Below are 27,928 nucleotides of genomic sequence, written 5' to 3'. Positions count from 1 at the left end.
CTGGGCCAAAGGCAGGCGCCAAACCGCTGCGCCACACAGGGATCCCCCTCCCTTCTATTCTTGAACAATTTGATCCAAGAGCCGTTTGGTGGGTCCCAGTAAGGTAAGCACCAGCAGTGGGGACACAGAGAGAGAGTATGTGCTACTCCACAGAGCGGTGTCAGAACCCAAATGGGATAAGAAGAGTGTCCACGTGGGGTGAGGGTAGCCCACCACAGGTGGCCAGAGCTTATGTGAGTGAGGAGGGCATCCTTACAGAGATGCAGCCCGGTGGAGTCTGAGCTCCAGTGGGCTGTCAAGGCCATCCTGTTGGCAAGAGGGTGGCATCAACAATAAGAAATTGTTGCATATGGGGCCCAAATAAGTGAACACAATGAAAACAACAAGACAGGTTTCTCACAGTCAGATGAGGGAGTTAACCAAAGTGGGAATGGGAAAAATGGGAATTTGCCCTGCAGACTTAGATGGTAATTGGATCCATTAGGATGAACTCATGGTTTTTAATATAGCAGAGGACTATGTAGACAAATATAGACAGATATTGCCGTAAATGTGTGCGTGTGTGTACATGGATGTGAACGTGCACATGTGTAATTCTATCCATGGAGAGGATCTAGGAGCAGTGACACCCCAATAACAAGAAGCACAGCTAGGTCTTGGTGTCTGAACACTGGTCTCCACTAAAGAACATTGGTTTTTTGGAGAAATGGCTGCTGTCAGGCCAAGGGCAGGAAGAGGGCAAGATGAGCCTGGAATACGTTGTGCTAGAGACTAAGGAAGTGCTCCCAGAATGATGGTGCCATGTCCAAAGGACACAGAAGCCTGCCTGAAGGGGCCATCACAGGCCCAACCTAGGATAATTTGGGTATCCAAATAAAGAATAACAGTAACAGGGACTGGGTGGCTCAGTAGTTGAGCGTCTGCCTTTGGCTCAGGGCGTGATCCTGGAGTCCCACATCGGGCTCCTTGCCTGGATCTTGCTTTTCCTCCCTGCACCTTTCTCTCTGCCCCTCTCTGTGTCTCTCATGAATAAATAAATAAAATCTAAAAAAAAAAAAAAAAGAGTAACAATAACATATTGTGACCCATGGAATCCTTTACATCAGTCTGTACTGACATAAATAAATGGGAAGTATGATGGACATTTACCAGGTCTCCAAGTACCTCCATATGAATTATTTATTTATTCATTTAAAACATTTTATTTATTTCTTTGAGAGAGAGAAAGATGAGCAATGGGGAGGGTCAGGGGGAGAGAGACAGAGAAGTGGACTCCCTGCTGAGCAGGGAGCCTGACACCGGACTCTATCCCGAACTGGAGATCATGACCCGAGCCGAAGGCAGATGTCCAACCAACTGAGCCACCCAGTGCCCCTCGCTATGAAATATTTATTAATTTCAAGAAGGAAAAGAGCAGATGCACTGCACAGTGGAGAAGCCTGGAAGATAAGCACCTCATTCAATTGATCAAAGTTAACGTTACCAGTAGTGGGATGAATTGAAGTCATGTATCATCTGTTATGATGCAAACAAAAAAAGACACAGCATCACTTCTGTGATAATTTGTGATGTATATAATCCCCAATCTACCTCTAATCTAAGATGTCTGGATGTCTGGCTGGCTTGGTCAGTAGAGCCTGTGACTCTCGATCTTGGGGTTGTGAGTTCGAGCCTCACATTGGGTGTAGGGATTACTTAAAAAAAAAAAAGAATCTAACGTATGATCTGAGGAGTGCCTGGGTGGCTCAGTTGGTTAAGTGTTTGCCTTTAGCTCAGATCTTGATCTCTAGGTCCTGGGATTGAGCCCATGTTGTACTTCCTGATCAGTGGGGAGTCTGCTTCTTACTCTCTCTCTCTCTCAAAATAAAATAAATAAAATCTTAAAAAAATAAAAGATGCATGACCTGAATCTAATCAAGAAGAAATGTCAGACAAACAGAAACAAATATTCTCCAAATAACTGCCCAATCTCATGTTGGCAAGGATGTGGAGAAAGGGGAGTCCCCTTACACTGTTGGTGGGAATGCAAGCTGGTGCAGCCACTCTGGAAAACAGTACGGAGGTTCCTCAAAAAGTTAAAAATAGAGCTGCCCTATGACCCATCAATTGCACTACTGGATATTTACTATAAGGATACAAATGTAGTGCTTCGAAGGGCACCTGCGCCCCAATATTTATAGCAGCAATGTCCACAATAGCCAACCTATGGAAAGAGCCCAGATGTCCTTCGACAGATGAATGGATAAAGAAGATGTGGTCTATATATAATGATGGAATATTACTCAGCCATCAAAAAAGAAAACTTGTCATTTATTGATGTGGATGGAACTAGAAGGTGTTACACTAAGCAAAACAAGTCAATCAGAGGAAAACAATTATATGATTTCACTCATGTGTGGAATGTAAGAAACAAAACAGAGGATCATAGGGGAAGAGAGGAAAGAATAAAAGAAGACAAAATCTTTGGGAGGGAGACAAACAATAAGACACTCTTAATCATAGGAAACAAACTGAGGGTTGCTGGAGGGGAGGGAGGTGGGGAGATGGGGTAACTGCGTGAAGAACATTAAGGAGGACACGTGATGTGATAAGCACTGGGTGTTACACAAGACTGGTGAATCACCGATCTCTACCTCTGAAACCAATAATACATTATATGTTAATAGAATTTAAATTAAAAGAATAAAGCATCTTAAAAAAAAAACCCAAAACAAATAACTTCCCTCCCTAACATTATCCAGGTCATGAGAACCAAAGAAAGACTCGAGAATGTTCCAGACTGAAAAAGACTCAAGAGACCTCACAGGACAACTAACTATAGGCAACATGAGATCCTGAACTGGACCTTTTGGCTACAGAGGACATCCTTTAGAAGAATGGTGAAACTTGAATAGGTCTGAAGTTTAGATGGTAATGATGTATCAGAGTTAACTTCCTGTATTGATGGATGTATTGTGATTCCACTGGAGAATACCTTTGTTTGGAGGAAACACACATTGAACTATTTAGGGTGGTGGGGCATTGTGTCAGCAACGTATGCTCTGATGGTTCAGGGGTAAAACGTTACTTGAATTGTACTCCTAACTTCTCTGTAAATTTGAGATTGTGTCAAAAGAAAAAAAAATGTTCTGTGTGGCTTACACAGTGTTTTTTAAAAATTTGAATTAGTTGCCAACAACTAAAAATCAAGAGACTTTACCTCTAATCCAGGTTTCTGACTTCTTGAGAAATCTGAAATGCTAACAATCTGAGCGATGAATGGCCAGGTGAATAGCCACAGTGCCCTTTATTTTTAAAGACTTTTAAAGATATTTAAAAGACTTATTAAAAAAATAAAATGAAATAAAAGACGTATTTATTTGAGAGAGAGAGAGAGAGAGAGAGAGAAAGAGAGAACGTTTGGGGAAGGGGAGGGGAGGGGAGAGGAGGGAGAGGATCCGAGCAGACTCTGAGCTGAGTGCTGAGCCTGACGTGGCACTCAATCCCACAACCCTGAGATCTTGACCTGAGCCATAACCAAGAGTCAGACACTCAACTGATTGAGCCACCCAGGTGTCCCCACAGTGCCCTTTAGATAGGCCATGTGACCCCTACTCCACAGTCTCCATCACTCTTTACTGTATAACATGTAGCCCACAGCATCCATTATGCTACCAGCTGGCCCCTGGGATCAGCTCACTCCCGATCATAAACTATGGGAATCACCCCAGAGGAGGCACTTAAAACATCTGTTGGATGAATGGGTGGGTAGACAAGATGGGCAGATAGATGAACTTTCAAGATATTCCATTAATCTGGAGCAATGACCTTTCTCAGCACATTTAATGTTCCATGGCAAGACAATTCTTATAGACTTGAATTTCTTGTGTTAGCCATAGTTTCTGGGTCGTTTGGCTAGCATGGACCACGTTGTGAAATCAGGGTGTTGCCTGATGCTGGAGGTCCTCATCGTAGGTTGTGATCTCTCTGTGGAATTGAAGGAGGTGTCTGAAATGTGGGTGGGGTACTGGCACTGGGTCAGGGTGCTGGGTGGGATGGCAAGCCTTCAAGGAGATGGTATCTCAGGATGCCTGAGGTGATGAGGTTGGGCGGGGTGGGAACAAGCCAAAGCTGATGGCTTGGGCTCCTATCAGTGGGAGATCTGACTTGATGGGGCATGTCAGGATCTGTGTCATGAGCAAGAACGATGATAGCTTTGTCTCCCTCAGACCCCCTCACTTCCTGACTGTACCTGGGTTATACTTGTCTTGGAACAATCTCTTCTTCCATCTGCCCCCTAAAAGATTAACTTACAAATATTCAATACAGTTTGGCCATTATTTCTCTGGCACTAGTGAGTTCTCATTGCCCTTAGGATAAAATCCAAACTCTGTACCACTCCCTACCTAACCCAACATGCCCTGCTCTCCTCCCTGAGCTAAACTCCTATCTCTCTCCTATTCCCTCCCCTGGCCCACCGGATTGCTTGCACACACCAGGCTTTTTGTCACCTTAAGGCTGTTGCACAGGTTCCAGCCACTCCGGTTGTCTCCTACTTCTCCTTCAGGTCTCAACTCTTCATAGATACTTATTGCCCCGACCTCCTATATCCTCTTTCTCTCAGTACCTCTCTGACACTCTGCTGTTTTATTTTCTTCGTCTCTAGTTACGAGTGTCTGAAAGGGTCTTATTTGTGTATTGTATTGTGTTGTCTCCCGAAGCAGAACGCCAGCACCAAGAGAACAGGAGTGTTGCTGTACTGTTCATAACTTGGATCCACGATTCCTACCTAGCACAGTGCATGGTACCTACGAGGCACACAATCAGTATTTATTCTGGAATGAATGAGAAGCTCTTAACAACTGTGTGCTAGATTTTTCGGAGAAGATGGGCACTGGGTTTTAGGACACCAGCATCTAGGTGGATTGTAACTGATGTGACTTGTGCTCTAAGGGGCGAGAAGCATGTATCCTGGGCTGTAGAGGCGAGGTTAGGTTTGGCGAAAGGAGTGTCCAGTCGGGTGGTGGTCGAGTTGGATTGTAAACCAGGCCGGGTCCATCAGGCAACATCGGGCTGTTCGGGTCAGGCTGGACCGCAGATTGCGAGAAACAGGCATCTTAGCCGGGCCTGGCTGCGCTAAGCTTGTGACTTGAGCAGTGTCCAGTAGGTCTAACATCATTGAAGAAGAATCAAACGCCCCCATTGGTTGCAGCCAAAGAGAACTGTGACCCAAGCAGTGCCCAACAGGTTATTTGGGGCTGTTGGAGGCCGGGCTCTGTTTTTGGGGAAACAGGTGTCCTCGGGGGCGCTGGCTGCGCTGGGCTGTAAACCTGGGCTGGTAGGTGGGCTGGGATGTAACCTGAGCGGTTTCACGCCCCCAGGAGGCGAGGACGGGACCCGAGCCGGCCCGCCCAGGTAGGGCGCGGAGGGGGAATACGCCGGGAGGCAGCAGCAGGAGACACCTGCGGCGGGCTCACCTGGGGGCGGCTCACCTGGGCGGACCTGGACCCGCGAGGCCGCGCGCTTCCGCGCCGCACAGGCCGGCCCCGCCCCCTGGCCAATGGCGGCGCGGCGGCCGGCGGCGGCGGGCGCGGATTGGGCGGGCGGGCGCGGCGGCGGGCGCGGATTGGCGCGGGCGGGCGGGGGCGGGGCGGCGCGGCGGGGCGCTTAGGCTCTCGGCCTGCGGGCGGCGCTGAGCGCTCGGCTACGCGGGGCGCGGCGCGGGCGGAAGTGGCGACGCTGGCGGCCCCGGAGCCTGCGGCGGGCGGCAGTGACGGCCCCGGCGCGGACGGCGGCGGCCCGGGCGGCGGCGTGGACGCCCGCGGCGCCGGCTGGGGCATCACCGCCGGCCTCGACCCCGAAATGGCGCTGCTGGCCGAACACCTGCTGAAGCCGCTGCCCGCGGACAAGCAGATCGAGACGGGGCCCTTCCTGGAGGCGGTGTCCCACCTGCCGCCCTTCTTCGGTGAGCTGGGGCGCGGGGGGGAGCCGGCCCGCAGCGCTGCCGCAGACGCCCAGCCCCCTCCCCCGAGCCTCCAGCCTGCAGCCTCCAGCCGTCCCTCTCCGGACGCCCCCGATCCTACTTCCCCAGGCACCCAAGACCTAGACCCCTCTCCTTCCGGGCTCTCCCGGCCTCCCTAGCCCAGACCACTCCCCGACCCTCTCTCTCCGACACGGCACATCCTCCATCTCTCCCCGGACACCCGAAGCTCCGTCTCGTTCCTTCATCTCCAGGCACTTCACATGCCACGGAATCCTTCAGATGCCCCAGTTCACCGCGTCCTTGGGATCCCCCAATCATCCGTCCCCCCCAGGCACCCCTTACTCTTCCAAACCCTCAACTTCCCCATCTTCCATCTCCCTCAAAGCATCCCGCCCCTTCTCCCCGAGTCCTAGACCCTATATCCCTCACCCCATCATTCCCTCCTTCCTTTTCAGAATGGCTTTCAGCTTCCTCCCCTTAGAATAATCCTCCTATTTCATAAGCCTTCTCTTTGCCTTATTGTCGTAGTCTTTTCCTCTTGGGACTTTGTAAACTCTTTTTTTTCTCAGAATTCCCTCAATTCCATATCAAAGACACCCCACCCCCACTCCCAAGGGTGGAATGAGGAAGCCGGGAAGGATGAGGAGGATGGAGTTGCAAAAGTCTGGCGCCCCTTTTTAGGGGGAACCACCTAAAGTTTTTTCTCCATTTAGGACAGGGGTCGGGACAGGGGAAGCTGCTTTGCGGGGGTGACATCAGACACAGGGTGCTTGGCGTGGACCAGTCCCTAACCCAGCTTCAGAGCCTCCTTCCTCCCCTCCCGGAGCCCAGCCCCGGCCCTGGATGGAAAATGGGAAATAACAGACAATACCATCTGCTCCCTGCCCTTTGCCTTTTGGGGTCCTGGCTAAAGGATGCATCCGGAATCTCTGCTTTCCTCTCTTCCACATGGGCTTGCCCAGCCCCATTACGGTGCACTCGGTGGCCTTTTGCCAGGAAGATACCAGCCGCCAGGACAGAGTTAAGCTGAAACCCACAAGCTGACAGAACGACGGACTGACTTGCGGCTGAAGAGATTTGGTGCCCAGGTGGTCACTCACGATCCCCCTAGTGGGTGGTCCCTATCTGTGAAATGGGGATGCTGATCCTTAAGCCTGGCTGCTGGGAGTAAATGTGTGTAGAGCCCTGAGTGTGGCTCTAGGTGTGGGGGGAGTGCTTCACCTGGTGCATCATATGAGTTCCTGGATCCCATTTGGGTTTCTTCACATAGTAGATGAATCAGTGCTGGATGAATCAGGTGCAGTTCCCTAGTTTGTATGATCTGCAGACCTGGGTAAGCAACCTGAGAGCAGGATCTTGGGCTTTTGTGTCCACTGCTGCATCCTCAGGACCCGGAACAGTCCCTGGCACATAGTAGGTGCTCAGTTAGTATTCATGGAATGAATGAGATGTGCTTATTATTGGTGTTTAAGTGTTGACAGAACACTGATTCTCCCGGCAGGGCCTTGGGAACTAACTGGCGTCAGCAATGAGGAATTAATCATTTGTGTGCCTCCCACCTCGCCTCTTGTTCTGGGAACATTCGCAGGACAGAACGAGCTTGCCCTGGACAAGGATTCAGAGTCTGTTTAAGGTGGTGGTTCTCCACTGGGGGCAGTTTTGCCCCTCGGGGGGGACATCCAACAATGTTTCGAGGCATTTTTGTTTGTCGCAGCTTGGGGGACAGGGAGGGGGAGCGTGCAAGGAGGTGCTGCTGGCATGTAGTGGGTAGAGGTGGGGGATGCTGCAAGATACCCTACATTGCACGGGGCAAGCATCATCACAAAGAATTGATCCAGCCCCAAATGTTAGCAGTGTGGAGATGGATAAACCCCAAGTTAAGCCCTGTGGTCTTTTGTCTCTTATGGTCAGCACTGGTGCATGTCCTGCAGTTCTGCAGCGGGGAGGGGGAGTACCCTCATTGGATGTGATTCTGTCTGGTTTTAGAGGGAAGGGGATGGTGGGTGCTGAAGCCAGCCGTGCTATGATGCCAGGGCTGAAGAGCATCCCCTCCTCCCTTTCCCTGATCTCAAAGGACCCTTGTCTTTGCTGTGAGCTGTGTGCTGTGGGGCATCACATCTGCTGACAGAAGCGCCATTTATACAGAAGTCCCAGTGGGTTGGCCCACACAGAATAATTCTTAGCACTCTAAAAAAATGTGATAATCCATTTTGAACCATTATGCTCTCTGGGAGAAGAGTTTCTCCTGAGGATTTAAGGTTTCTGAGGATGCTCCCACCAGGGGTTTTTCTCTGGGACTCAAGGGTCAGTTGAGATCCACTGTAGGCTCTAACACAGGGGCTCTGTGAAATCTTGGGAGCATCTGGTCACCTGGATGATCTGGGTGGTTTATATATGTCTCTTGAACGGAGCAGGTCTGGCTGGCTTAAGGGATGTTAGAAGTCTGAGAAAGGTTGCAGTGACAGTTCCCTCCAAATCAGGGCTCCTCCACCATGGCACTGCTGCCCACTGAGGCTGGATCACTCTTTGTGGTGGGGGGGCCATCTTGCACATTGGAGGATGTTTTAGTGGCATCTCTGGCTGGCTAGATGCCAGAAGCACCCCCTCTCCCAAGTTGTGACAACCAAAAAGATCCGGAAGAGGACAAAATGTGGTTGAGAACCACTGCTCTTGGTATAAAGAGGGCAAAGGGCTGAAAGCTGTGTTGTTGTCTTTTTTAAATTTTTATTTATTTATTTTTTATTTAAGTGGGGCTCGAACTCACATCTCACAATGTCAAGATCTGAGCTGAGATCAAGAGTCAGATGCTTAACCGACTGAGTCACCCGGGCGCCCCGAAAGCTATGTTTTTAAAAAGTATATAATGCTGCCAGGAAGCTCTGCTTATCAAAGGATAGTTGAGCAAGAAAAAATGATAAAAATCTCCCTGTCGTTTTTTTGAGCACTTACTATGTGCCAGTACTCTATGTGGAACTAATCCTCTTAGAACCTTTGGAGATACCTTTTTTTAAGTTTGTTTTGAGAGCCTTTCTGCTGATGTTTCAGGTTATTTCCTTCTGGACTCATTCTTATCCATCTTTAAGGGAAAAGGTATAAGTTGCTTTTTCTGCCCAGCTCTACACCACCTTTCCATGCCAATCATTGTTTCTTGTAGCTGCTTAGAACTCTTTTGTTTGAATGTAGCTGTCATTTATTTGACCAGTCCCCTGCTATAGAACAGTTACGTTGCTTCCCATTGTCTTCTCCGGTAAACAACGCTGCAATGAACATCCTTGTATGTGTTTCTTTGTATACTTCTTTCATGAGTTCTACCCTTTAGAAGTGAAATTTCTGAGTCAAAGGATATGAAGGCTTTTAACCTATTAGAACAATCACATTCCTTTCACTTTTTTCAGGTGTGGTTTGTCACAGAATTGTTTGGCTGTGGGTGGATGCTGATTCTTGGGACTGGAGGTCAGATGTAGCTTAGAGCATCCACGTCATGGGCTAGCCCTGCCTCCTTATCTCCAGCCTAAATCTCTGGAGTGGTACAGGTTTTACTATGTCCAGCCCTGTGTCCATCTTGTTCCTCCACCTTGACCTAGTAATTGGATCTCACCTCTGAGTGATCAGCTTGCAACTGACTTCTGTAAGGTCTGCTCTCTCATCTTTTAGGTCAATTATGCAGCAATGCCCTCCAGCATTAACAGAGGGCCCAGGGAGTGGGAGAGGGGGAGGGAGAGACCTAGATGTCATTTCATCTTGTCACTCCCTGCCTAGAAGCCTCAATGGCTCCCTATTGCCCTACCTTCATATCTGTTCTATAGCCTCTCTGAATGGCTTACAGCCCCACAAATGGTACCATGCCATCACTTGCCTCTGCCTGGCACACCACTCCTCTCCAGCCTACCACCTTCCTTGTGCCTGGCTGGATTCTACTTATTCCCACAGGAAAGTTGCCTCACCCAGAAAGTCTCTCCTAATTCCCTTAGACTACCCTAGAACTATCACAGTCTGTGACTTTGAGCTATTTCAGTGCCTAGCCCTGGGTGAGCTAGTGGTATTTGCTGAATGAATGCTTTTGGTTTCATTCTTATTTTTTTCTCCCTGGGTTCTTTCTAGAAGCAGTTTGGCTTTTCTCCCTCTTTCTAAATTAAAATACATAGCTCACAAAGCATACCCATGGCAGACATTATTAATCAGTCATGGTACTATTCTTTTCCGTTAAGTCTAGATACAACCTTAGCATTTCTTAACACACTGCTCCAAGTCAGCCAGACGCAGTACATGACGTCACACCTGTTTGCTTTCACTGTTTAAGGAGGAACTGAGATGCAGGGGTTGAAGGGAATGCTTCCCATCTCTCAGTGCTTGAAATTCAAATTTTGGGGCTGATTTTTCTTCATCCAGATCTCTTATTTAATTAAGTGGATGTCCAGAGAATTAGGCCTTGCACGTAGCTGGTGCTCATTAAGTAGTCATAGGGAAAACCCCAAAAGAGTGATTTCCCACCCCTTTGGTTCAATGGTTGCTCTATTTTAGGGGGCCAGTGGCAGCCCATAAGCACAGAATTAGCTTCTTATTATACAACCAGAAAAACTGAGGCTCAAGAGGCTAGGTGACTTGCCCAGGGTCACACAGCCCAGGGCGGGTGTAACCAGTACAGTCCAGCTAGAACTCAGAACTCAGGCCTTGGGACTCCTTATGCAGTGGTTTTGGCTTGTGCTTGCCTGCTCTCCTGGCTTCCTGTCTGGAAGAGGAGAACCCCCATCTCCTGTGCCCCCATGGAGCCAGCCTGCTTGGCTACTGAAGTCCAGGACTCTGCTGGCCCCACAAGGACTCATCTAAGATTCTGGGAACTGCAGACCAGATGTGCAGGTTTCATCTGAGGTGTGTGCCCCATCATTGGTTTGCCCATAACCCTTGCTCCTTTGTTTTGTTTCTGTTTTTGTTTTTAAGATTTTATTTATATATTCATGAGAGACAGAGTCAGAGAGAGAGAGAGAGGCAGAGACACAGGCAGAGAGAGAAGCAGGCTCCATGCAGGGAGCCCGATGCGGGACTAGATCCTGGAGCCCCAGGATCACGCCCTGGGCCGAAGGAAAATGCTCAACCGCTGAGCCACCCAGGCATCCCACCCTTGCTCCTTTGAATGCAAGTTTGAATGACGAGGATATGGAAGTCATCCCGTGGGGAGGTCTCCAACAGGTCAGGTTTTCCTATAATTGGGACATGGTGTTAACTGCCTGGGAACCAGCTCCACCAGTACCCCTTGGTCTATGAGTAAGAAGTTCTCCTTCTTCAGGGGAGGTTATTCTCCCCATTGTGACAAGCACCTTCCAGGACTTGGGACCATCTATCAGATGTCTGTAATGTTTTGTTTTGTTTTTTAAGTTTATAAACACAGATATTTATTAACCCTCTTACTGTAGCAGGTTAGTTATCATTTTGGTCAAGTGTTTGTTAAGGGCAGGATTCTCTAGGGACAGGACATAGCCTGTGTGCCTGGGAGGGACTCTTCTAGAAGGAAGAAACTATGTCCTGTGGAAGGAAGAAGCCAAAAATACACTTTCTGCAGTGGGTTTTTGCAATTTTGAAACTGCCTGCAGACTCTTGTCGTTAGTTGGTGGTGCATTTGTAGGTAGTGAGGGCCCAGGACTTTAAGAGCACCTACACGTGCCTGATGTTCTCACACATCCCACTTGCCGTCTCCTGTGGCCCAAGTAAGATCCAACTACCCCCTGGCCCCAGTGTGTTAGCCCATTGTCTCCCTGACAGCCGTGGGTTGGCTGCTTTTGAGGCCCTGCAAGGGGGAAGTCACTTCAGGTGACCAAGACAGCAGACTAAGACACCTTAGGTCTGTTGTCTACTGAAGTCCCTGCTCTGAACATCATAGGTAGATGAATGGAAAGAAACACGGGCGTTGGTGTCAGGCTCAGCCAGCCCGAGCTTCAGTCCTGGTTCCACGGTGCCAAGGCTGTGTGCATGTAGAAATTCATCCCCTGTCTAGGCCTGCAGCCCCGACCTTCTCAGGAGGGTCAATGGAAGCGATCTTCCCAAATGATTTTGGTACTTGGTGCCCTGAATCACTCCCATCTTCATACATAATAGGATGGGGAGGCCTCAGGCCTTCAGACACTGCATGTCTTGCCACACAGCCCTTGGGAAATGAAGATCTTCCAAAAAGAAGCTGTCTCTGGGTCTGGTGGCCAACTGCCAGGACTCAGGGCCAGCAGAGCTGCTTGGCGGCTGGTCTGAGATTGCTCCAGCACCCTCATTTATAACATCCAAAGGTCAGCGCGGAGCACAGACCAAGGTGCCTGCCTGCTCTGTCCTCCAGGGACAGTGATTAGATCTTCCTCAGCTCCATGTTCAGAGAAGTCTGGCCCTGAGGTCAAGGGCAGAAGTCTGGCCTCTGCTCCTGGAGGGAATAAAATGGAGAAGCAGGAGAGAATAGACCCAAGTTCCACTCTGTGTCTTGCTGGCTCATCCAGCCCCTCCTCACCTCCAGCACCTCCAGTGTCCCACTGCGAAACCCTCAAGGGCAGAAGGTGGGCCCTCCCAGGGCCTGCCCAGTGGATTTGCCCAGCCAGTGTCAAAGCAAAAGGGAAAGAAAGAGTGACATGAATGACTGAAGGCTTTGTAAGGTGTAATGCATGCGCCCGATCATAGCTAGCATAATAACCCCCGTTTTGAGTGGTTCCCATATGCCAAGCTTTGAACTTGCCGCTATTTCCTTTCCAAGCCTTATCATGACCTTACTTGAATGAGGAGTTGGCACCATTTTACAGAAGAAGACATTGAGGTTCAGAGTGGTGAAGGGACCTGACCATGTGGCACAGCTAGAAAGTAGGTCCATAGGGCTTAGAAGTGGGCTGGCCCTGTGACAAGGAAGGGCAGTCTTAAAAAAGAAACAGCCCTTTTTTCTGGCCCAGGCAGTGTGTGGGGGGGAGGGGAACACCAGGCCATCCCCATCTGGCCTGACAGTGCTTATTCCCCAGCCTTGGACTGGCAAGGTGAGGTGATGGTCTTAGGTTTCATTGTTTCCCTTTAAAAAAGGCCTGGGTGGGTGTTAACTCCTCTTGTTACTTTCTTTCGGTGTTACTTGTATCAAGGGCCTTTTTTCTTTCCTGCTTTTTTTTTTTTTTTTTTTTTTTTTATTGTTAGAGTGTTAACTGTAGCTGAGCTTTTAAAGTCATTACAGCTGATCAGCCCTCTCCAGGGTCCTATAAAAGCCAGCCAGCACACACTTCCCTGTGCTCGGAAATGATTCATTTTCTGCCTTGCTCTTCTCCCCAGTTCCTTACTCCACTCCCTTCTGAGATCGCTTTTTTTTTTTTTTTTAGCTGCCTCGGAATACATTTGAATTTGTGATTTTATGACTGGAGGTTTCCTGCTAATTGTATCCATCCCCATTTCTGGATCCCCCTTTCTTCCCCTCCCTTCCTCTCTTTGTCCTTTGATTCCTCAGTCACTGGGATTGTTCTTTTCTGGATTTCCTTTGCCTGTTGAAAAAAATGAAAATGATGTTATAATAACAATAATAATAAACATAAAGAATACTTTCTTTCCTCTGGAGCACTGGCTACATACCAGAGACCATGTGGAGCCCTTTATACAATCCGATGTAAGCCTCACAACAACCCGATGATGTGAGGTCCATTATCAGCCTCGCTTTACAAATGAGGAGACCACAACTCAGTGAGGTTAACTAACTTTTCCCAGGCCACAGAGCAAGTAAAGAAAAACCCATTCCCCAACCACATCCCCACTTTAAGGCCGGTTTTTGCCAAAGTGGACAACTGTGGATAGAGAGTAGTTGGCATGTCATAGGAGTGACTTTTAAGCAACATTTGAGACTGTTTTGTAAACATTCTTTCTTCTTTAGCTAGGATTTTTAAAAATAGCTATTCACAGAATAACAATAATAAAATGCCTTATCTCAGTAAGTTTTCATTTTAGGAAGGTGGGTGTTTTCAGGGTTCATTTCTTCAAAATAGGCCTTGTTGCAAACCGAGCCGTCACATCCACACCCACACCCACTCACCCACCCACACACACACCACACCACCCCACATACTTGTGGATTAATAAATGATTCATCTCCATCGGCTGTAATTTGAGTGCCTCTCATTATGGTCCTTGTAACCCAGGACCTGTAAAGTTAACCTGCCCCTCATCTTTGACAATGAAACCTTATTATTCAGCTATTGAAAAACAAACTGAATTTGAAATAGAACCTTCCCAAACCAGGCTCTTAGCATTGACACAAGCATTCTGTTCTTCCTTTTTGGACTACTTATAGGTCGGGCTAGGTGTTTCCATCCTGAATCACACAGGCCGAAAGTGAAGGCGTGTGTCTGAGAAATGGACTGCTTCTTATTCCTGCAATGAAATGACAGGGGGTGGGTCAGGCAGGGTGGTTCCATCACCCTGTTGCCCAGGGTCGGGCAGGTGTTGCTGGGCAGCTTGCGCATAGCATGCTGTGGTCTTGCTCAGTGCACAGCGCTTGTTGCTTTCCAACCACCTTAAGGCCAGAGAAAGCAGAAATGAGTCTGATTCTGAGTGGCATATGGTGACTGCTGGCTCGTGGGGATTTCTGCTCTCTGAGCAGTCACACTCATCTGAACTATGGTGAAGACCCAGGTAGGAGGTTATCCAGCCAGAATGGTCACAGAGTCACACACAAAATGCTTGCTTGGTACCTATATCCTCTTATTTTGCAGGTGATGCTGACACAGTTGGCTATTTATTTTCCAAGTGTCTATCAGAATGAAAGCACTGCAGGAGGAAGTGACCACCACCCATCAAGAAAAGTTCCTTTTAAACTGTGCAGAACCATATTTAGTCAAGGGTTAAGGAGGTCTGCGATGTTACTGGGTCACATCTTTACCACAATTCATATTGTTAGTGATGGCCCTGTTTAGAAAACTGTGCTTGGCTTGCTGTATGAAAGCAGGGATATCTGTGTTACATTTTGATGAGTTCCATACAAAATGGTTGAACTAGAAAAGGTCCGTGCATTCATAAAACCTTGGTAGATAAAAAATACTTTACTGATTTAATTTTGTTTTCTTTTTATTATTGAGATAAGGTATTGTTGTTCTGTGATTTGCCATTTTTCTATTGAGCTATTTTTTTTCTTATTGATTTGTTAGAGCTCTTTACATATTAGGGACAATAATCTTTAGTCCATGGTTTGTTTCACTGATCAGCACCCCAGCCATCAGTTTGTTGCTTGCCTGTGATTAGTGATGGGATCTATCCTTATGCTCCATACAAGAGGTCTCTGGATTTTGAAATCAGATTTGTGGTATTTTCCTTATGCTTTCTGGGTTGAGTAGCAGGCTTAGAAAAACCTTCCACACCAAATAGAAGGGGCCATTTGCCACATATTCCTGATAACCAAGGCTTATCTGTATTTAGAATCTGTGCCCATTAGAGTTGGTCCTATGAAGTGAGATGGTGGAGTTATATCTGATTTTTCTTTTTTTTTATTTTCTATTTTTTAAAAAGGTTTTATTTATTTATTCACAAGAGACACACAGAGAGAGGCAGAGACAAAGGCAGAGGGAGAAGCAGGCTCCCTATAGGGAGCCTGATGCAATCCCAGGACCAGGGGATCACACCCTGAGCCAAAGGCCGACAATCAACCACTGAGCCACCTAGAAGTCCCTGTTTTTGTTTTTCAAAGACAACTTCCTTTCTCCCTGGAGGTAAGATGAGGAGCCAGGAAGGCATCCAAGCCCTCTCCCTCCCCTCTGGCAGAGGGCTTCTGGATGACATTTTAAAGAGCCTGTTTGCTAACAACAATAAAACACAACTTTGAGGTATCTGCAAAACTGGTAAAACAAGAAAGGTAATTTTGGGGCAGGGCTGCATACTATAGGAAAGGTAAGCTGGATGGTGTCACGCTCTATCCAGAGCAGGGACCAGCCTCAGTTTAAACTATCCGAAAAGCCACTGTGTGCTTGGTGATTAAAATCATCTTGTGGTTTTCCTGTCGGAATACTCTCCCTTTTGTTGAGTTCACATGGATGGAAACATTCCAGAAAGAAAGGTGATGGAGTAGTAGAACCAGCCTTGGTTCTGTAATTATGTCTGAGTGCCTGGCTCCCCCTGTGTGACCCTAGACAGGTTTTCTGGGCCTGGTGGCCTTGGAATGCACCACAGACAAACAAGCCCCAGAGCCTTGGCTGGGTCACGTTGAAGCAGATTTCAGTTCACCTGCGCCTGCAGCGCCTCCCGTTCGCATGGCACCTGTGGGCTGCGGCCAGTGAGGGGCCTGAGCCCGGCATGGCTCCGTCCCTCGTCCGGAGTCATACCAGACCTAGATCTGAACCCAGAAGAGCAGACTCTAGAGCGCCACACCACTTCCTCCCTGATTCCAGGTGGCCTGCTTCAGGGTGCTCCTAACGTGACCTCAGCGAGCACGTTTACAGATCCACAGAGATGTTTTTCCTGCTGGAAGGCAGTTCTGGGGTCCGCGCCCCACCCTCCACCCTGCCGCCCCTCTCGGCTCCTGCTCTGCTCCCAGCTCCAGAAGTAGGCTTGAGGCCTGCATGCCTACCCCTGCTGGAGCAGAAGCCCTGTCCCTGAGTGGTGGCCGCGACACACAATAACCGCTGCTGTCAGGCCCAGCTCCTGCTGACCATGGTGGCCTCGTGACCTGGATAGCGCACTGTCAGGAGAATGGGAAACAAAAAGCCTTTCTCCCTGCCACCAGGGCCAGGCTGCCCAGAACCGCACAAGAGCTGTTTTCAGAGCCAAGGAAGTCGGATAACATTTTTCTGCTGAAATGCATGTCGAATGACCCGAGTCACTGGGACAAGCCAGTAAACCACCCCTGCACGGTTGATGATGACCTCTTGTAAGCAAGCCCCAGGTTTCTGTCTCCTCCCTTGGAAGGTTTTCCCTGAAATCAGCCTGTAGCAATCATGGCAGTGTGCCAAGCACTCACCTGGTGCATAGGACGCCTCTCCCCCTCACAGCGGCCCACCGGGGGAGGTCCTACTAAGTGTTCTCATTTCACAGACAGGGAAACAGGCCTGAGCCCCTTCCCATAGTCTCTGCCGTCTTGGTTGTGTGGGTGCTTAGAACCATATGTTGGGTCCATCGGCAGTACGAGAAAGTGGACAGAAAATGAGCCTGGCGGGATGTTTCCCACCTCTTTCGTGCCACAGGTGCCACCCCGGTGCCTGATGGTGTCCAGCTCCTTGCCAGGCATTGGGGACACAGGGGAACCCAGGTGATCTGGTCTCTACCCTCTCAGAGCTCAAGTCCAAAGGGGGGTGGGAACAGATGGTACATAGGGACCTCAAGCACTGTCTACTATTACAGTGAAACGGACTTGGAAAAAAAGAAGGAAAATATATGACTTTATGAGTAACAAACAAACAGCAAAAAATGCTGATTTTTCCCCCAGCATCTTCCATGACAATTTTCAAACATAAGGCAAAATTGAAAGAATTTTACAGTGAATATTTGTATACCCACCACCTGTATTCTGTAATATTTTACTGCACCTGTCTAGCCATCCCTCTGGCCATCTGTCCCTTCACCCTGTGTCTTTGGACAGTCTACATTTTTGGAAGGTGGGGACATGAAGCCGTCAGCCAGAGCTGGGGAGCAGCCGTCCCTTTAGAAGGGCCGCACCAGTCCACATGCAGCACATCCATGGCACTTGCCTGGCCCCAGTGAGGGTCGGGATGAGCATGACCTCTCCGGGGGGTTGGTTTCTGCCGGATGAAGTCAGTGGTTCAGGCAAGCTTAAAGAGTGGGATGGAGGGCAGCCCCGGTGGCTCAGCAGTTTAGTGCCACCTTTGGCCCAGGGTGTGATCCTGGGATCGAGTCCCACATCAGGCTCTGCATGGAGCCTGCTTCTGTCTCTGTGTCTCTCATGAATACATAAATAAAATCTTTAAAAAAAAAAAAAGGTGGGGGAGCAGGATGGAGTAGTTATCCTCCTTATAAGCAGGTAGGTCTCTGAGGCCAGAGTGCTCAGGATTGTGTGGCCAGCCACCTGGATCCCCTGCCCACCACCTCGGCCTTGGAGCTGCACCAGCATGGCCCTATGGAGGGGGGTTTGCCCCCACAGGTGTGGAAGAGAAGCCCAGTGGCTGAGAGAAGGCTGGCCAGTCAGCCTGAGGATTCTGTGCCTGGAGCCTGCAGCAGGGCAAGTGAGGCACCAACCCTGGGCCCGCCAACGAGGGGCCTCAGCTCGGCAGAGCATAGAGGGGATGCAGGCACAGGCCCAATGGGTTCCCATTCAGCAGAGATTCTGCAGGGCTTGGCGGTTTATAAGCATAGCCGAGTGACATCTGGGTTTGCTGGACCATGGAGTTTGAGGTCACAAAAATGATCAAATTCCATTTACTGAGTGTTCATGCACTGGACACTCTGCTACATGCATCCAACATGTGGTTTTTTGTTTTTTATGATAGTCACACACACAGAGAGAGAGAGAGGCAGAGACACAGGCAGAGGGAGAAGCAGGCTCCATGCACTGGGAGCCCGACGTGGGATTTGATCCCGGGTCTCCAGGATCATGCCCTGGGCCAAAGGCAGGCGCTAAACCACTGCGCCACCCAGGGATCCCCAACACGTGGTTTTTAATTCCTGTAACAACCCTATGAATTAAGTACTATTACTGCTCCCTTTTGACATTGGAGGAAACTGAGGCACACAGACGAGGAGCCTTGCTCACCTAGGGCGTGGTTGGGTTAGGATTCGAATCCCACCTGGCTGGATGCCTACCCCATTTTTTTTCCATTGGGTTTTAGGGTATTTCATTTATAGCACCTTAAAGCTGTTTCCCCAATGCACCTCTTTTAACAGCTATGCTTAGACTGTTCCAGATGGCTGGCCAGGTGTGCCAGGTCACCTTGGGTGGAATTCAGCCTGTGGCTGTCCTTCCCCCACTCCTCTGGTCTTGTGCGGTCAAGGTGTCATGCACACCAAGGCCCCCGCTGGGCAAGGAGAGTCTGGCACTGATGTCCCCTGCCCGCCCCCGCCCCCCGCACCCTGTGGGTCTGGAACCCTCTGGCCTGTTCAGGCATCTTTGTCCCCTGGGCTCTGTATCAGGCATAGTGGGTCTCTGGACACAGCATTGAGGACAGTGAGAATGTGTACGGGGGAGCTCGGCTGTCTCCAGGCCCTGAGGGTGAAGCCCATGTTGAGCCTGTTCATCTCTGGTCCCCGTGATGGTCTGGTAGGGCGGTCACAAAGGAGAGAAGGGGGGTGGGGGTGGCCACAAGGCTGCTCACATTTCAGGTCTACCAATTTCTAGGTTTGCCTTCCGTCAACTCAGGTGTCATTGGCAACACCAAGAAAGGAGCCAGGAGCTTTTTCCCTAAAAAGTTCTTAACTAGTATGTTCTTAACTAGAACATACCGATTCCAGAGATAAAACGCATCTGGGAAGTGGATTGTTTCAAGTCCTGCTCACAGCATGTCTGGTCCTGTTGCCCCACTGGCTAGGTGGCAAGGCCGAGGCCAGAGCTGAAAGGACACATCCCAGCCCACCCTGCCAGGGGTGGGGGCATCGAGCCCACATTCCTGTGCTCAGTGAGTGACTGGAATCCCACTGTTGGTGTGTTCTCCGGGGTTCTAATGCAGGGTCTCAGAACGGTGGAGCCTCTGAGTCACCAGCTCATTTCCTTCCTAGGAGCTGGTGAATGAGAAGGTCATTTGTAATCAATCGGGCCCCTCTTCTGCCTGGTAAAATCCCTCAATCTGCCTGCTGGCCAGCTGGTCAGTTAGCACTGATCTGCCTTGTTGGCCAAGACGGGTTTATCAGAGCATTAGTTCTGCAAGGTGCTATACAGCTGTGCCGCTCAATATGGTAGCCACCGGCCACATGTGCTATTTACATCTCAATGGACAGAAGTCAAATAAAATTACACATCCAGTTCCCCAGTCACACCGCATTTCAAGTGCTCAGTAACCGCACGGGGTCCGTATTAGTGCAGATACAGAACATTTCCATCACCACACAAGATTCCAGATGGTGCTGTCGGAGGGAGATGGGGTGCTGTGGACAAAAGGGTTTGCTCCCTAGATAGTCCAGTTGCATTTTAGAGGCTCTGACAAGCCCTACAGCTGGAAACTTGGTCTCACCGGGAGCCCAGCACACCAAATCAACTTGCCCATGAGCCTTTTTAATACCTTTACACAGGGGCACCTGGGTGGCTCAGTGTTTGAGTGTCTGCCTTCGGCTCAGGTCACGATGCCAGGATCCTGGGATGGAGTCCCACATCGGGCTGCCCACAGGGAGGCTGCTTCTCCCTCTGCCTATATGCCTCTCTCTGTGTCTCTCATAAATAAATAAGTAAAATAAGAAGAATACCTATAAACAGCTCTGCTTTTCCCTCCACATACCAAGTGACCTTGCTTCCTGTTCCCAAGCCTCTAGGGTCTGTGGAGTTCCTGAATCTCATCCTCACTGGGAATCTGAATCTCTCTTCTTGTTTTGCCCTCAGATTGTCTCGGGTCCCCAGTGTTTACTCCCATCAAGGCAGACATAAGCGGCAACATCACGGTATGTATCTTGGCCTGGCAGCCACAGCTGGGAGCCCGCGTGGAGAATCTAGACCCGTGCTGGGCACCAGGGCCCCACTCCCTGTCATGAGCTCCACGGGTTGGGGAACAGGAAGGAGATGTGGAAAACGGGTGTGACCCCAGCTCATCCGGCTCAGGGCTCTTGGTCATCCTTTGCAGTCACACCCCCAGTCCCAGCCACCAGCCCGCAGTCTGGAGGACTGACTCGAGAAGGAACCCCCTGGTTCTTGTATGCACCCTGGATCAAATAAAAAATGAACTCCAAAGTCCACCGGTGCATCGGCTCAGCCCTCTTCCCTACTATTCCTAGGAGTCCCCACTGCTGCCTCCCAGCCACCGACCCTCTCCCTGTGAGGATCCACACACGGCCTGGCCCGCAGGCTCGGGTGCACCATGTCCCATCGCATCACCTCAGCAGCCCTTGAGGCTGGTCTGTCATTCTCCCCATTTTTACAAATGAGGAAGCTGAGGTTCACCTGAGGTCATACAGCAAGGAAGGGGCAGAGGTGGGATTCAGATCCAAACTGCCTGGCTCCAACTCCGGAGCCTCGTTCCTGGACACCCTTGAATCCCAAAGCGATTGTCCACTTCAGATACTGGGTGTCGGAGGAGCTAGCAGTAGTGGTTGGAGAACATGGAGTCTGCAGCCCGTCTGGGCTGTAACCCGCTGCCACCTGTACCAGCTATCACCTCCCCTCTCTGAGCCTCGATGTCCTCATCTGCAAACTGGGATTGTGACAGAGCAACATTGGCGTCGCTGTACGGATCAAATAAAGCAGCACCTGTAGCGCACTCTGCCCCTCTCAGCTCACGGGAGGTGCTCCATAAATACCCCCAGCCAGTGACTGTTATGAGCCCTACTACTGGTCTCGGCACTGGGGGCAAGGGAGGGCTGCTCCCCTACCGAGATGTGGGCTGCCCATCTGTGAGGACAGCTTTTCCACCGGGAAAACTACACGTGCTCTGTTTCAGAAAATCAAAGCTGTGTATGACACCAACCCGGCCAAGTTCCGGACCCTGCAGAACATCCTGGAGGTGGAGAAGGAAATGTATGGAGCAGAGTGGCCCAAAGTGGGAGCCACTCTGGCGCTGATGTGGCTGAAAAGGTGACAGGCTTGGGTGGCAGGGTGTGTGTGGCTGTGTGGCCCGAGGGCCCTGCTCAGCAGGAGAGGAATGTCCAGCCCTCCTATTGCCCTGCAAGGTCACCTCCTTTTCTTTCACATGGGCTCCCCTGTGTGATGCTAGTTAGTAGCTGAGGAAAAGTGCCCGAGGGGCCAAGGCCCACCTGATAGTGATACTCCCTGTTCCAGTCCCATCAAAGATATAGCAAGTGAGTGCATACTCTGGGCATTGTGCTAAACATTTCGTATGCCTGATTGTATTTCATACACTGGGGGTAAGATGTGGTAATTATCCCCACCTCACAGAGGAAGGCCACTGGGAGCTCTGGAGGCCAAATCACATGTCCAGGTCACAAGGTCAGAGCTGGGATTCAGTGTCTAAGTACAGTTGTCTAGGTTGTGCACTGCACAAAGATGTCCTGCATGGTAGATTTGTTTCTTATGACAGTGCGTTGACAGAAATACAGTATCTTGAGGAAAAGGAACTCTATCTAATTTGCACAGATTTGTTCTATGGGCTGGGGGCAGGGTACCGTGATATGGGATTTAAACCCAGATGATCCTACCCCAGACTTGAGAATGCTCATAATCACTATATATATATATTGTCCTTCCAGCAAATACTTGAAGTCAATACTGTTCCCACTTTACAAATAAGGCCACCAAGGCTGAGAGGCCAGGCACCTTGCTTGCTGCACTCACACTGCTCTCTGCCAGCTACAAATTCTCCTTTAGCTATGCAAATATCAGTGGCAGCCACAGTGCAGTCAGGGGTGTACTCTCTGCCCCACAGCTATTCCCAGTGTTGCCCTGTCTTGGGCCTGGAGTCAGGAGTCAGGAAGGGTCCTCCTCCCCTGTCTCTCCCCCCATCCCCTGGAGCCAGTCCCCTCTCCCCGCCACCTACCTTGGTGAAACGGAACAGGGAGTCCACTCCCTGGAGAGTGCAGCCGAGTGGGCCTCAGAGGGTAGGTGGGCTATAGGTAACACCCTTTCAACATGTTTTAGGAACTGCCCCCACCAAGCTGCCCACTTTGGTCTGCCAACAAGAGACTCCCAGGCCTGGATGAGAACTGCCCTGGTCTGTCCATCAGCACACTCCATGTGTGGGAGGACACATGTGTAGGAGGAGCAAGGCAGATGATGATGTTCAGCTCAGTTAGGTTGTTCGTGTCCAGATCAGACAGGGACAAAGCCAGATGGCTGGGAGGGCAGGTGAAAGGAGATGCCAACAGGCTGAGCACGTAATAAGCGCCTGCTGTGTGCTGGGTGTGTGGGATGCCGCGCTGAATGAGGCAGGATCCCACTGTGAGTACCATAGCCTGGGTGGGACATCAGGCTGGTAGGTGGATCCTGACAGCAGGATAGCAGAGCCTAAAGCAGAGAGAAGTCAGGGAGGGCTTCCTGGAGGAAGGGTGCCAAGCAGAGTCTCTGGGACTGAGCAGGCAGGTCCCAAGAGGATGAGGCCTTTGAAAGGTGGGAGGGGCAGGAGAGGCCCAGTGTGTTGTTACTCTGGGAGGGTCTGGTCCAGCAGGCTCTGGACATGAGGCAGGAGCAGGGAGGGACCAGGTGGGCTGGACGAGGGTGAGTCCTAGTGTGATCAGGGCTGCGGGGGAGCCACCTAGGGCCATGAGGCTGGTCAGCAACAGGGTCAGATGGTGCTGCATCCCAGCTGCTGGGTAGAGGGTTGGTCATTAGGGCCGGATAGGAGGGAGGCAGAGGCTCAAGAGAGGTGGCCGACTGGGACAGGGCTGGGATTGTCCCCTGGGCTCAGTCCCACAGCCCAGGCTGATCCAGGCACAGAGGACTTCCCTGTACCTCACAGGTGATAAAGTTAGAAGACACTTTAGTCCACCAGTGCTCCTGCCCCTGAGAGCCCTCCAACCTGATCCCCACCTCCCTGTAGGGAAGGAGGAGGGGGTTCATCCAGGGACCCTGGGGGATTAGTGAGGGATAGTGAAGGAAGAGTCCAGCTCAGGGGTGAGACAGCTGGGTTCACATCCTGGCCTTTGCCCAAGGCTTTCAGGGGCACCTCAGTGTTCTCCTCTGTGAAATAGGTAGACGGTGGGGCTAAGGGAGCAGGAGATGAAATGCTGTGCATTAGAGGACTAGCACTTACCCATCTTTGATGTTGTCGCCATGCTGTGCCCCATGGCCTTCTCCTGGCTCTTAGAGCATCACCCTTCCCCTGAAGGAAGGGCTGGAATGGCCACGGGAGGGTGCAGACAGTGCCTTTGGGGAAGTGGTGGAGGTGGGGGGCCCCTGGCACAGGGTCAGGCTTGTCAGTGTGCCCAGTGTGTCCAGAGTCCGTGAGCCCTCTAAGGGCCAGTCCTCAAGCGCTGACGGCCGTCTGCTGCGGGCAAGCCCAGGGGAGGCCCGTGGACACAGAAGCAGGTAAGACAGCCCCAGACCTGGCCTTGTAGACCTTACAGCGCAGCAGGGACCGCAGTCAGCGGCCAGCAGTCAGCAGTGGCCTTGGGTAGACACGGCCCCACAGTGATGCCACGTTAAGCCGGGTGGTCACGCTACATGTGAGCTGGGTTAAGCACAACACTTGAGGAGTGACCACTGCCACGTGGCACACAGCAAGTGCTGGCATCCAGATGTGGCAGGGACTGCCACCTGTGGGGATGTGCTGGCTGGGCATCGGGCAGGAACGCGCACGGTCTTGAAGAGCCATCTCTCTCCTGGGCTGCAGAGGCCTCCGCTTCATCCAGGTATTCCTCCAGAGCATCTGTGATGGGGAGCAGGATGAGAATCACCCCAACCTCATCCGCGTCAATGCCACCAAAGCCTACGAGATGGCCCTCAAGAAGTACCACGGCTGGATCGTGCAAAAGATCTTCCAGGTGAGCTAGCCCCACACCTGCCGCTCCTCAGCCGTGGCCCGTCTGGGCTCCAGAAGGGCTCCCTGTCTATAGGGGAGGCTGGTGCACTGAGGGGCCCTATCACATGTGCCTGCCCAGTCCCATCTCTGGCCACAGGGGCTGTTACTGTAGATGCTCCATGGGTTTCTGCTGAGTGTCCTATGAGGCCTGACTAGGGGGCCGTGGGAGAAACCTGGCAGAGACTTGCTGGCAGGCAGGCCTGTTTGGCCCCTTTGAAATCTGCCCAGATCCTCACCCTTAGCAGGGAAGAGAAGAAAGGCTCCTGTACGCACTGGGGCATCTGCTGAAGAGACACTGGCCCACAGGGTCTTGGTGGCTTATGTTGGGATGACATTGGCCAGAGTTTCTGGAAATGGGCTGCAGCACCAGCCTGGTTGCCTGAGGGCCCCCAGGGTCGCCAGGCTGAGAGGCCCACTTCAGAGATCTCAAGAGGCCCTTGGGGGCCCTACACGCTGTTGCAGGCTACCCTGCCTCTCACACCCTGCCTTGTCTCGCCCAGCCTGTCCTGGCCACCCTCTCTCCTGCAGCCCATTCTCAGTCCCCTGAGAACCAGAGTCTGACAGGCTGGTCTCTTTCCCACAAGGCACAGGCTGGCCCAGGAGTCAGTCTGGGTATAGGCCCGAAAAGCTGGGACACCTCTGGGTGGTGTCACCTGGTGGTGCTGGGGGCAGGGCCCATCCTGGACAGCCCGTGAAGCCCTGTCCTCCTTGCAGTACGTTGCTCCCTTGCAAAGGCCTAGCAACCGGTGCCCGAATGATAGCGGTATCCTGTGCACCTGGCCCAGGGTGTGCTGCCCACGGGCGGTGTCCTTCACGAAGGCACCGTGAAGTGGGTACATCCTTAACCCCCTTTCTCAGATGAGGAATCTGGTGCTCAGAGAGGTTAACTGTCTGGCTCCAGGTCACACAGTAAGATGGGGTCTGAGGTTCTACCTCCCTGAGCCTTTGCGTCATCTTTCAAGTGGGTGTAAACTGAGCCCCACCTCCAAGGGTCGTGGTGAAGACTGAGCAGGTTACTGTGTATGGAGTGCTGGGCGCACGGTTTACACTCAGGAACTTGAAGCTGTGCTGTTCATAGTGATGATATTATTTATAACTCCCCCCACCCCACCCCCGCTCAAACTCAGCCTAGGCATCTCACCCAGCCGCACCGCTTCCTTTCTGGTTCTGCAATTTTGTGCATTTCTGGTTCTCGGTACTTTTCAAGTGTGAGGGAAGCCCTAAAAGTTAGGGAAGTGTTGCCCCCTGAAGGACAAGAGAGGCCACGGTCCCTATTAGCGGTCGTCTCTCCCTGGTCCACCTTTTTCTCCAGAGCAGGGAACCCAGAGGCCAGAGGCCAGAGGCCCCTGGGTGCCGGACACCTGCCGGGTGCCTGGTGCCGCGTGGAGCCCTGTGTACCACCCCTTTGATCCTTTACAACCTGATTCAGCGGGTGCCATCACCATCCCCGTTTTACAGATGAGGAAACTGAGGCTCAGAGAGGCTAAGTAACTTGCTCAAGGCTCCCAGCTAGTCGGCGGCCCAAGCTGGAAGTTGAAGCCAGGTCTGTGGGTCCCCAAAGCTGGTGTCCGTCCTGCCGTCCCTCACGGGGGTAGGAGGGCACACACATCTCCCTCTTCCTTTCCCTGCCGACCACGCCACGAGTAGCACGGGCCTGGGGGACGTCCCCTAACGCCTCCCCTGTCCCCGACTCAAGGCAGCGCTGTACGCGGCCCCCTACAAGTCCGACTTCCTGAAAGCGCTCTCCAAGGGGCAGAACGTGACGGAGGAGGAGTGCCTGGAGAAGGTCCGCCTCTTCCTGGTCAACTACACGGCCACCATTGACGTCATCTACGAGATGTACACGAAGATGAACGCCGAGCTCAACTACAAGGTGTAGGCGCGTCCCGGGCCGCTGGTAGCACCAGGCGAACCCGAATCACTGTGAATCACACCGGCGGGCCTCCCCCCCGACCCCGCCCAGCCACCCAGAGGCCGGGCCGGGGCCCACTGGGGGGCTGGGGGGGCCGATCAACCCCGGTTTTTTAAAAAGTCATTTTGGGGGTTCATCCTAACGGAGCAATAAATAACAACCCTACTTCCGAATCCCCTTTGAATTTCATGACAGCACAGACTGACTATCCCTTCATTTCAGTGTGGTAAAAATCAATTAATGTTTCTAATCAAGTCCTAAGGGGTTTCTTTTTTTTTTTGGTTTTGCCCCCACGCAGAGCCTAACTCTGGGGGAGCTGTGTGTCATACACCTCACTTGAAAAAGAAACGTGTGTCCTTAGGATCCGGCTGAATGAGGTTTGGGGTATTTTAAGGACCATGAGGAGTTTGATTTGAAATTATACAGGGCCCCTGTGGTGGGCTCTTTTTTTTTTTTTTTTTTTTAAAGCAAACTGGTGTGTCTTCTCATGTGGTTTGCACGGCCCAACCTCACAACACTGTCATTACAGATTCTGTTCTTTCTTACTGTCTTTTGCCAGGCAGTGTTTTTATAGCTGAAACCAACCAGCAAGCCTTTGATGGCGAAGGGGGTGCGTGTGTGTGTATTTTAAAGTTATCAGGCACAAATAAGTGACCACAGATGACTATATTTGCATTCTTCTGCATAGTTATTTTCTTCAGGGACAGCTTTTCCAACCTAAGAAACTGCCTACCATGTGTATTCTCTCAAGGGGGAGAGGGTGAACCCTCCATCTGCTGAGACCCAAGAAAATGCCTCACTGCCTTAACTGTCCTTCCTGGCGCTAAAAAAAGAGCTGTATTTTTTAAAGTGTTGGGGTAGATGAAGCAACCCCAGAAGAATTGATGTGTGTGTGTTGAAAACCCAATGAGGAACAATTGGTGATTTTTATGCAGAAACTAAATGATCCTTAATAAATAAATCTCTATTTTGGAATCACAGCAATGTGCTGTTTTGGTTTGTGATTCTTCTCCCCACCCCCTACCCCACTCCGGAACAGAGTTTATAACCGGGGACCAGCCAAGAACCTATATTCTGGCCTCCATGGTTTATAAAAATAGAAGTGGTTGCCACAGTGAGAAACTGGGGAAATTTCGCACATAAATCTTAATTTCTAGCTTCTTTCAAAAAAAAAAGGGGGGGGATCCCTGGGTGGCGCAGCGGTTTGGCGCCTGCCTTTGGCCCAGGGCGTGATCCTGGAGACCCGGGATCGAATCCCACGTCGGGCTCCTGGTGCATGGAGCCTGCTTCTCCCTCTGCCTGTGTCTCTGCCTCTCTCTCTCTCTCTCTGTGACTATCATAAATAAATAAAAATTTATTTTTTAAAAAAAGGGACTGCATGACAGGATCTGGGAAATAGCTGCCCCCTTGGCTGGATGGGACAGGTGGACAAATGTATTCTCCACTTTACCTCGGTCCCCAGCAATCCCCATGGCCTCCCTAACCTGCGGTTATTTGCGCCTTCTGATAGGC

General features: G+C 51.0%; 1 protein-coding gene across 1 annotated transcript; it reads left to right on the top strand.

Annotated features, from left to right (window-relative positions):
• Positions 1-5,705: 5,705 nt before the first annotated feature.
• LOC121475755 (glycolipid transfer protein) lies at positions 5,706-27,396 on the top strand. Its single transcript, XM_041729292.1, has 5 exons — positions 5,706-5,944; positions 20,421-20,479; positions 21,472-21,605; positions 24,316-24,466; positions 26,201-27,396. The coding sequence occupies exons 1-5, from the start codon at positions 5,842-5,844 to the stop codon at positions 26,381-26,383; spliced, it is 630 nt and encodes a 209-aa protein (XP_041585226.1). The 5' UTR covers positions 5,706-5,841; the 3' UTR covers positions 26,384-27,396.
• Positions 27,397-27,928: the final 532 nt, after the last annotated feature.

The sequence above is a fragment of the Vulpes lagopus genome, chromosome 14 (assembly GCF_018345385.1).
Source record: "Vulpes lagopus strain Blue_001 chromosome 14, ASM1834538v1, whole genome shotgun sequence".
NCBI classification, from domain to species: Eukaryota; Metazoa; Chordata; class Mammalia; order Carnivora; family Canidae; genus Vulpes; species Vulpes lagopus.
This window is presented reverse-complemented; position numbering and strand designations above follow the sequence as displayed.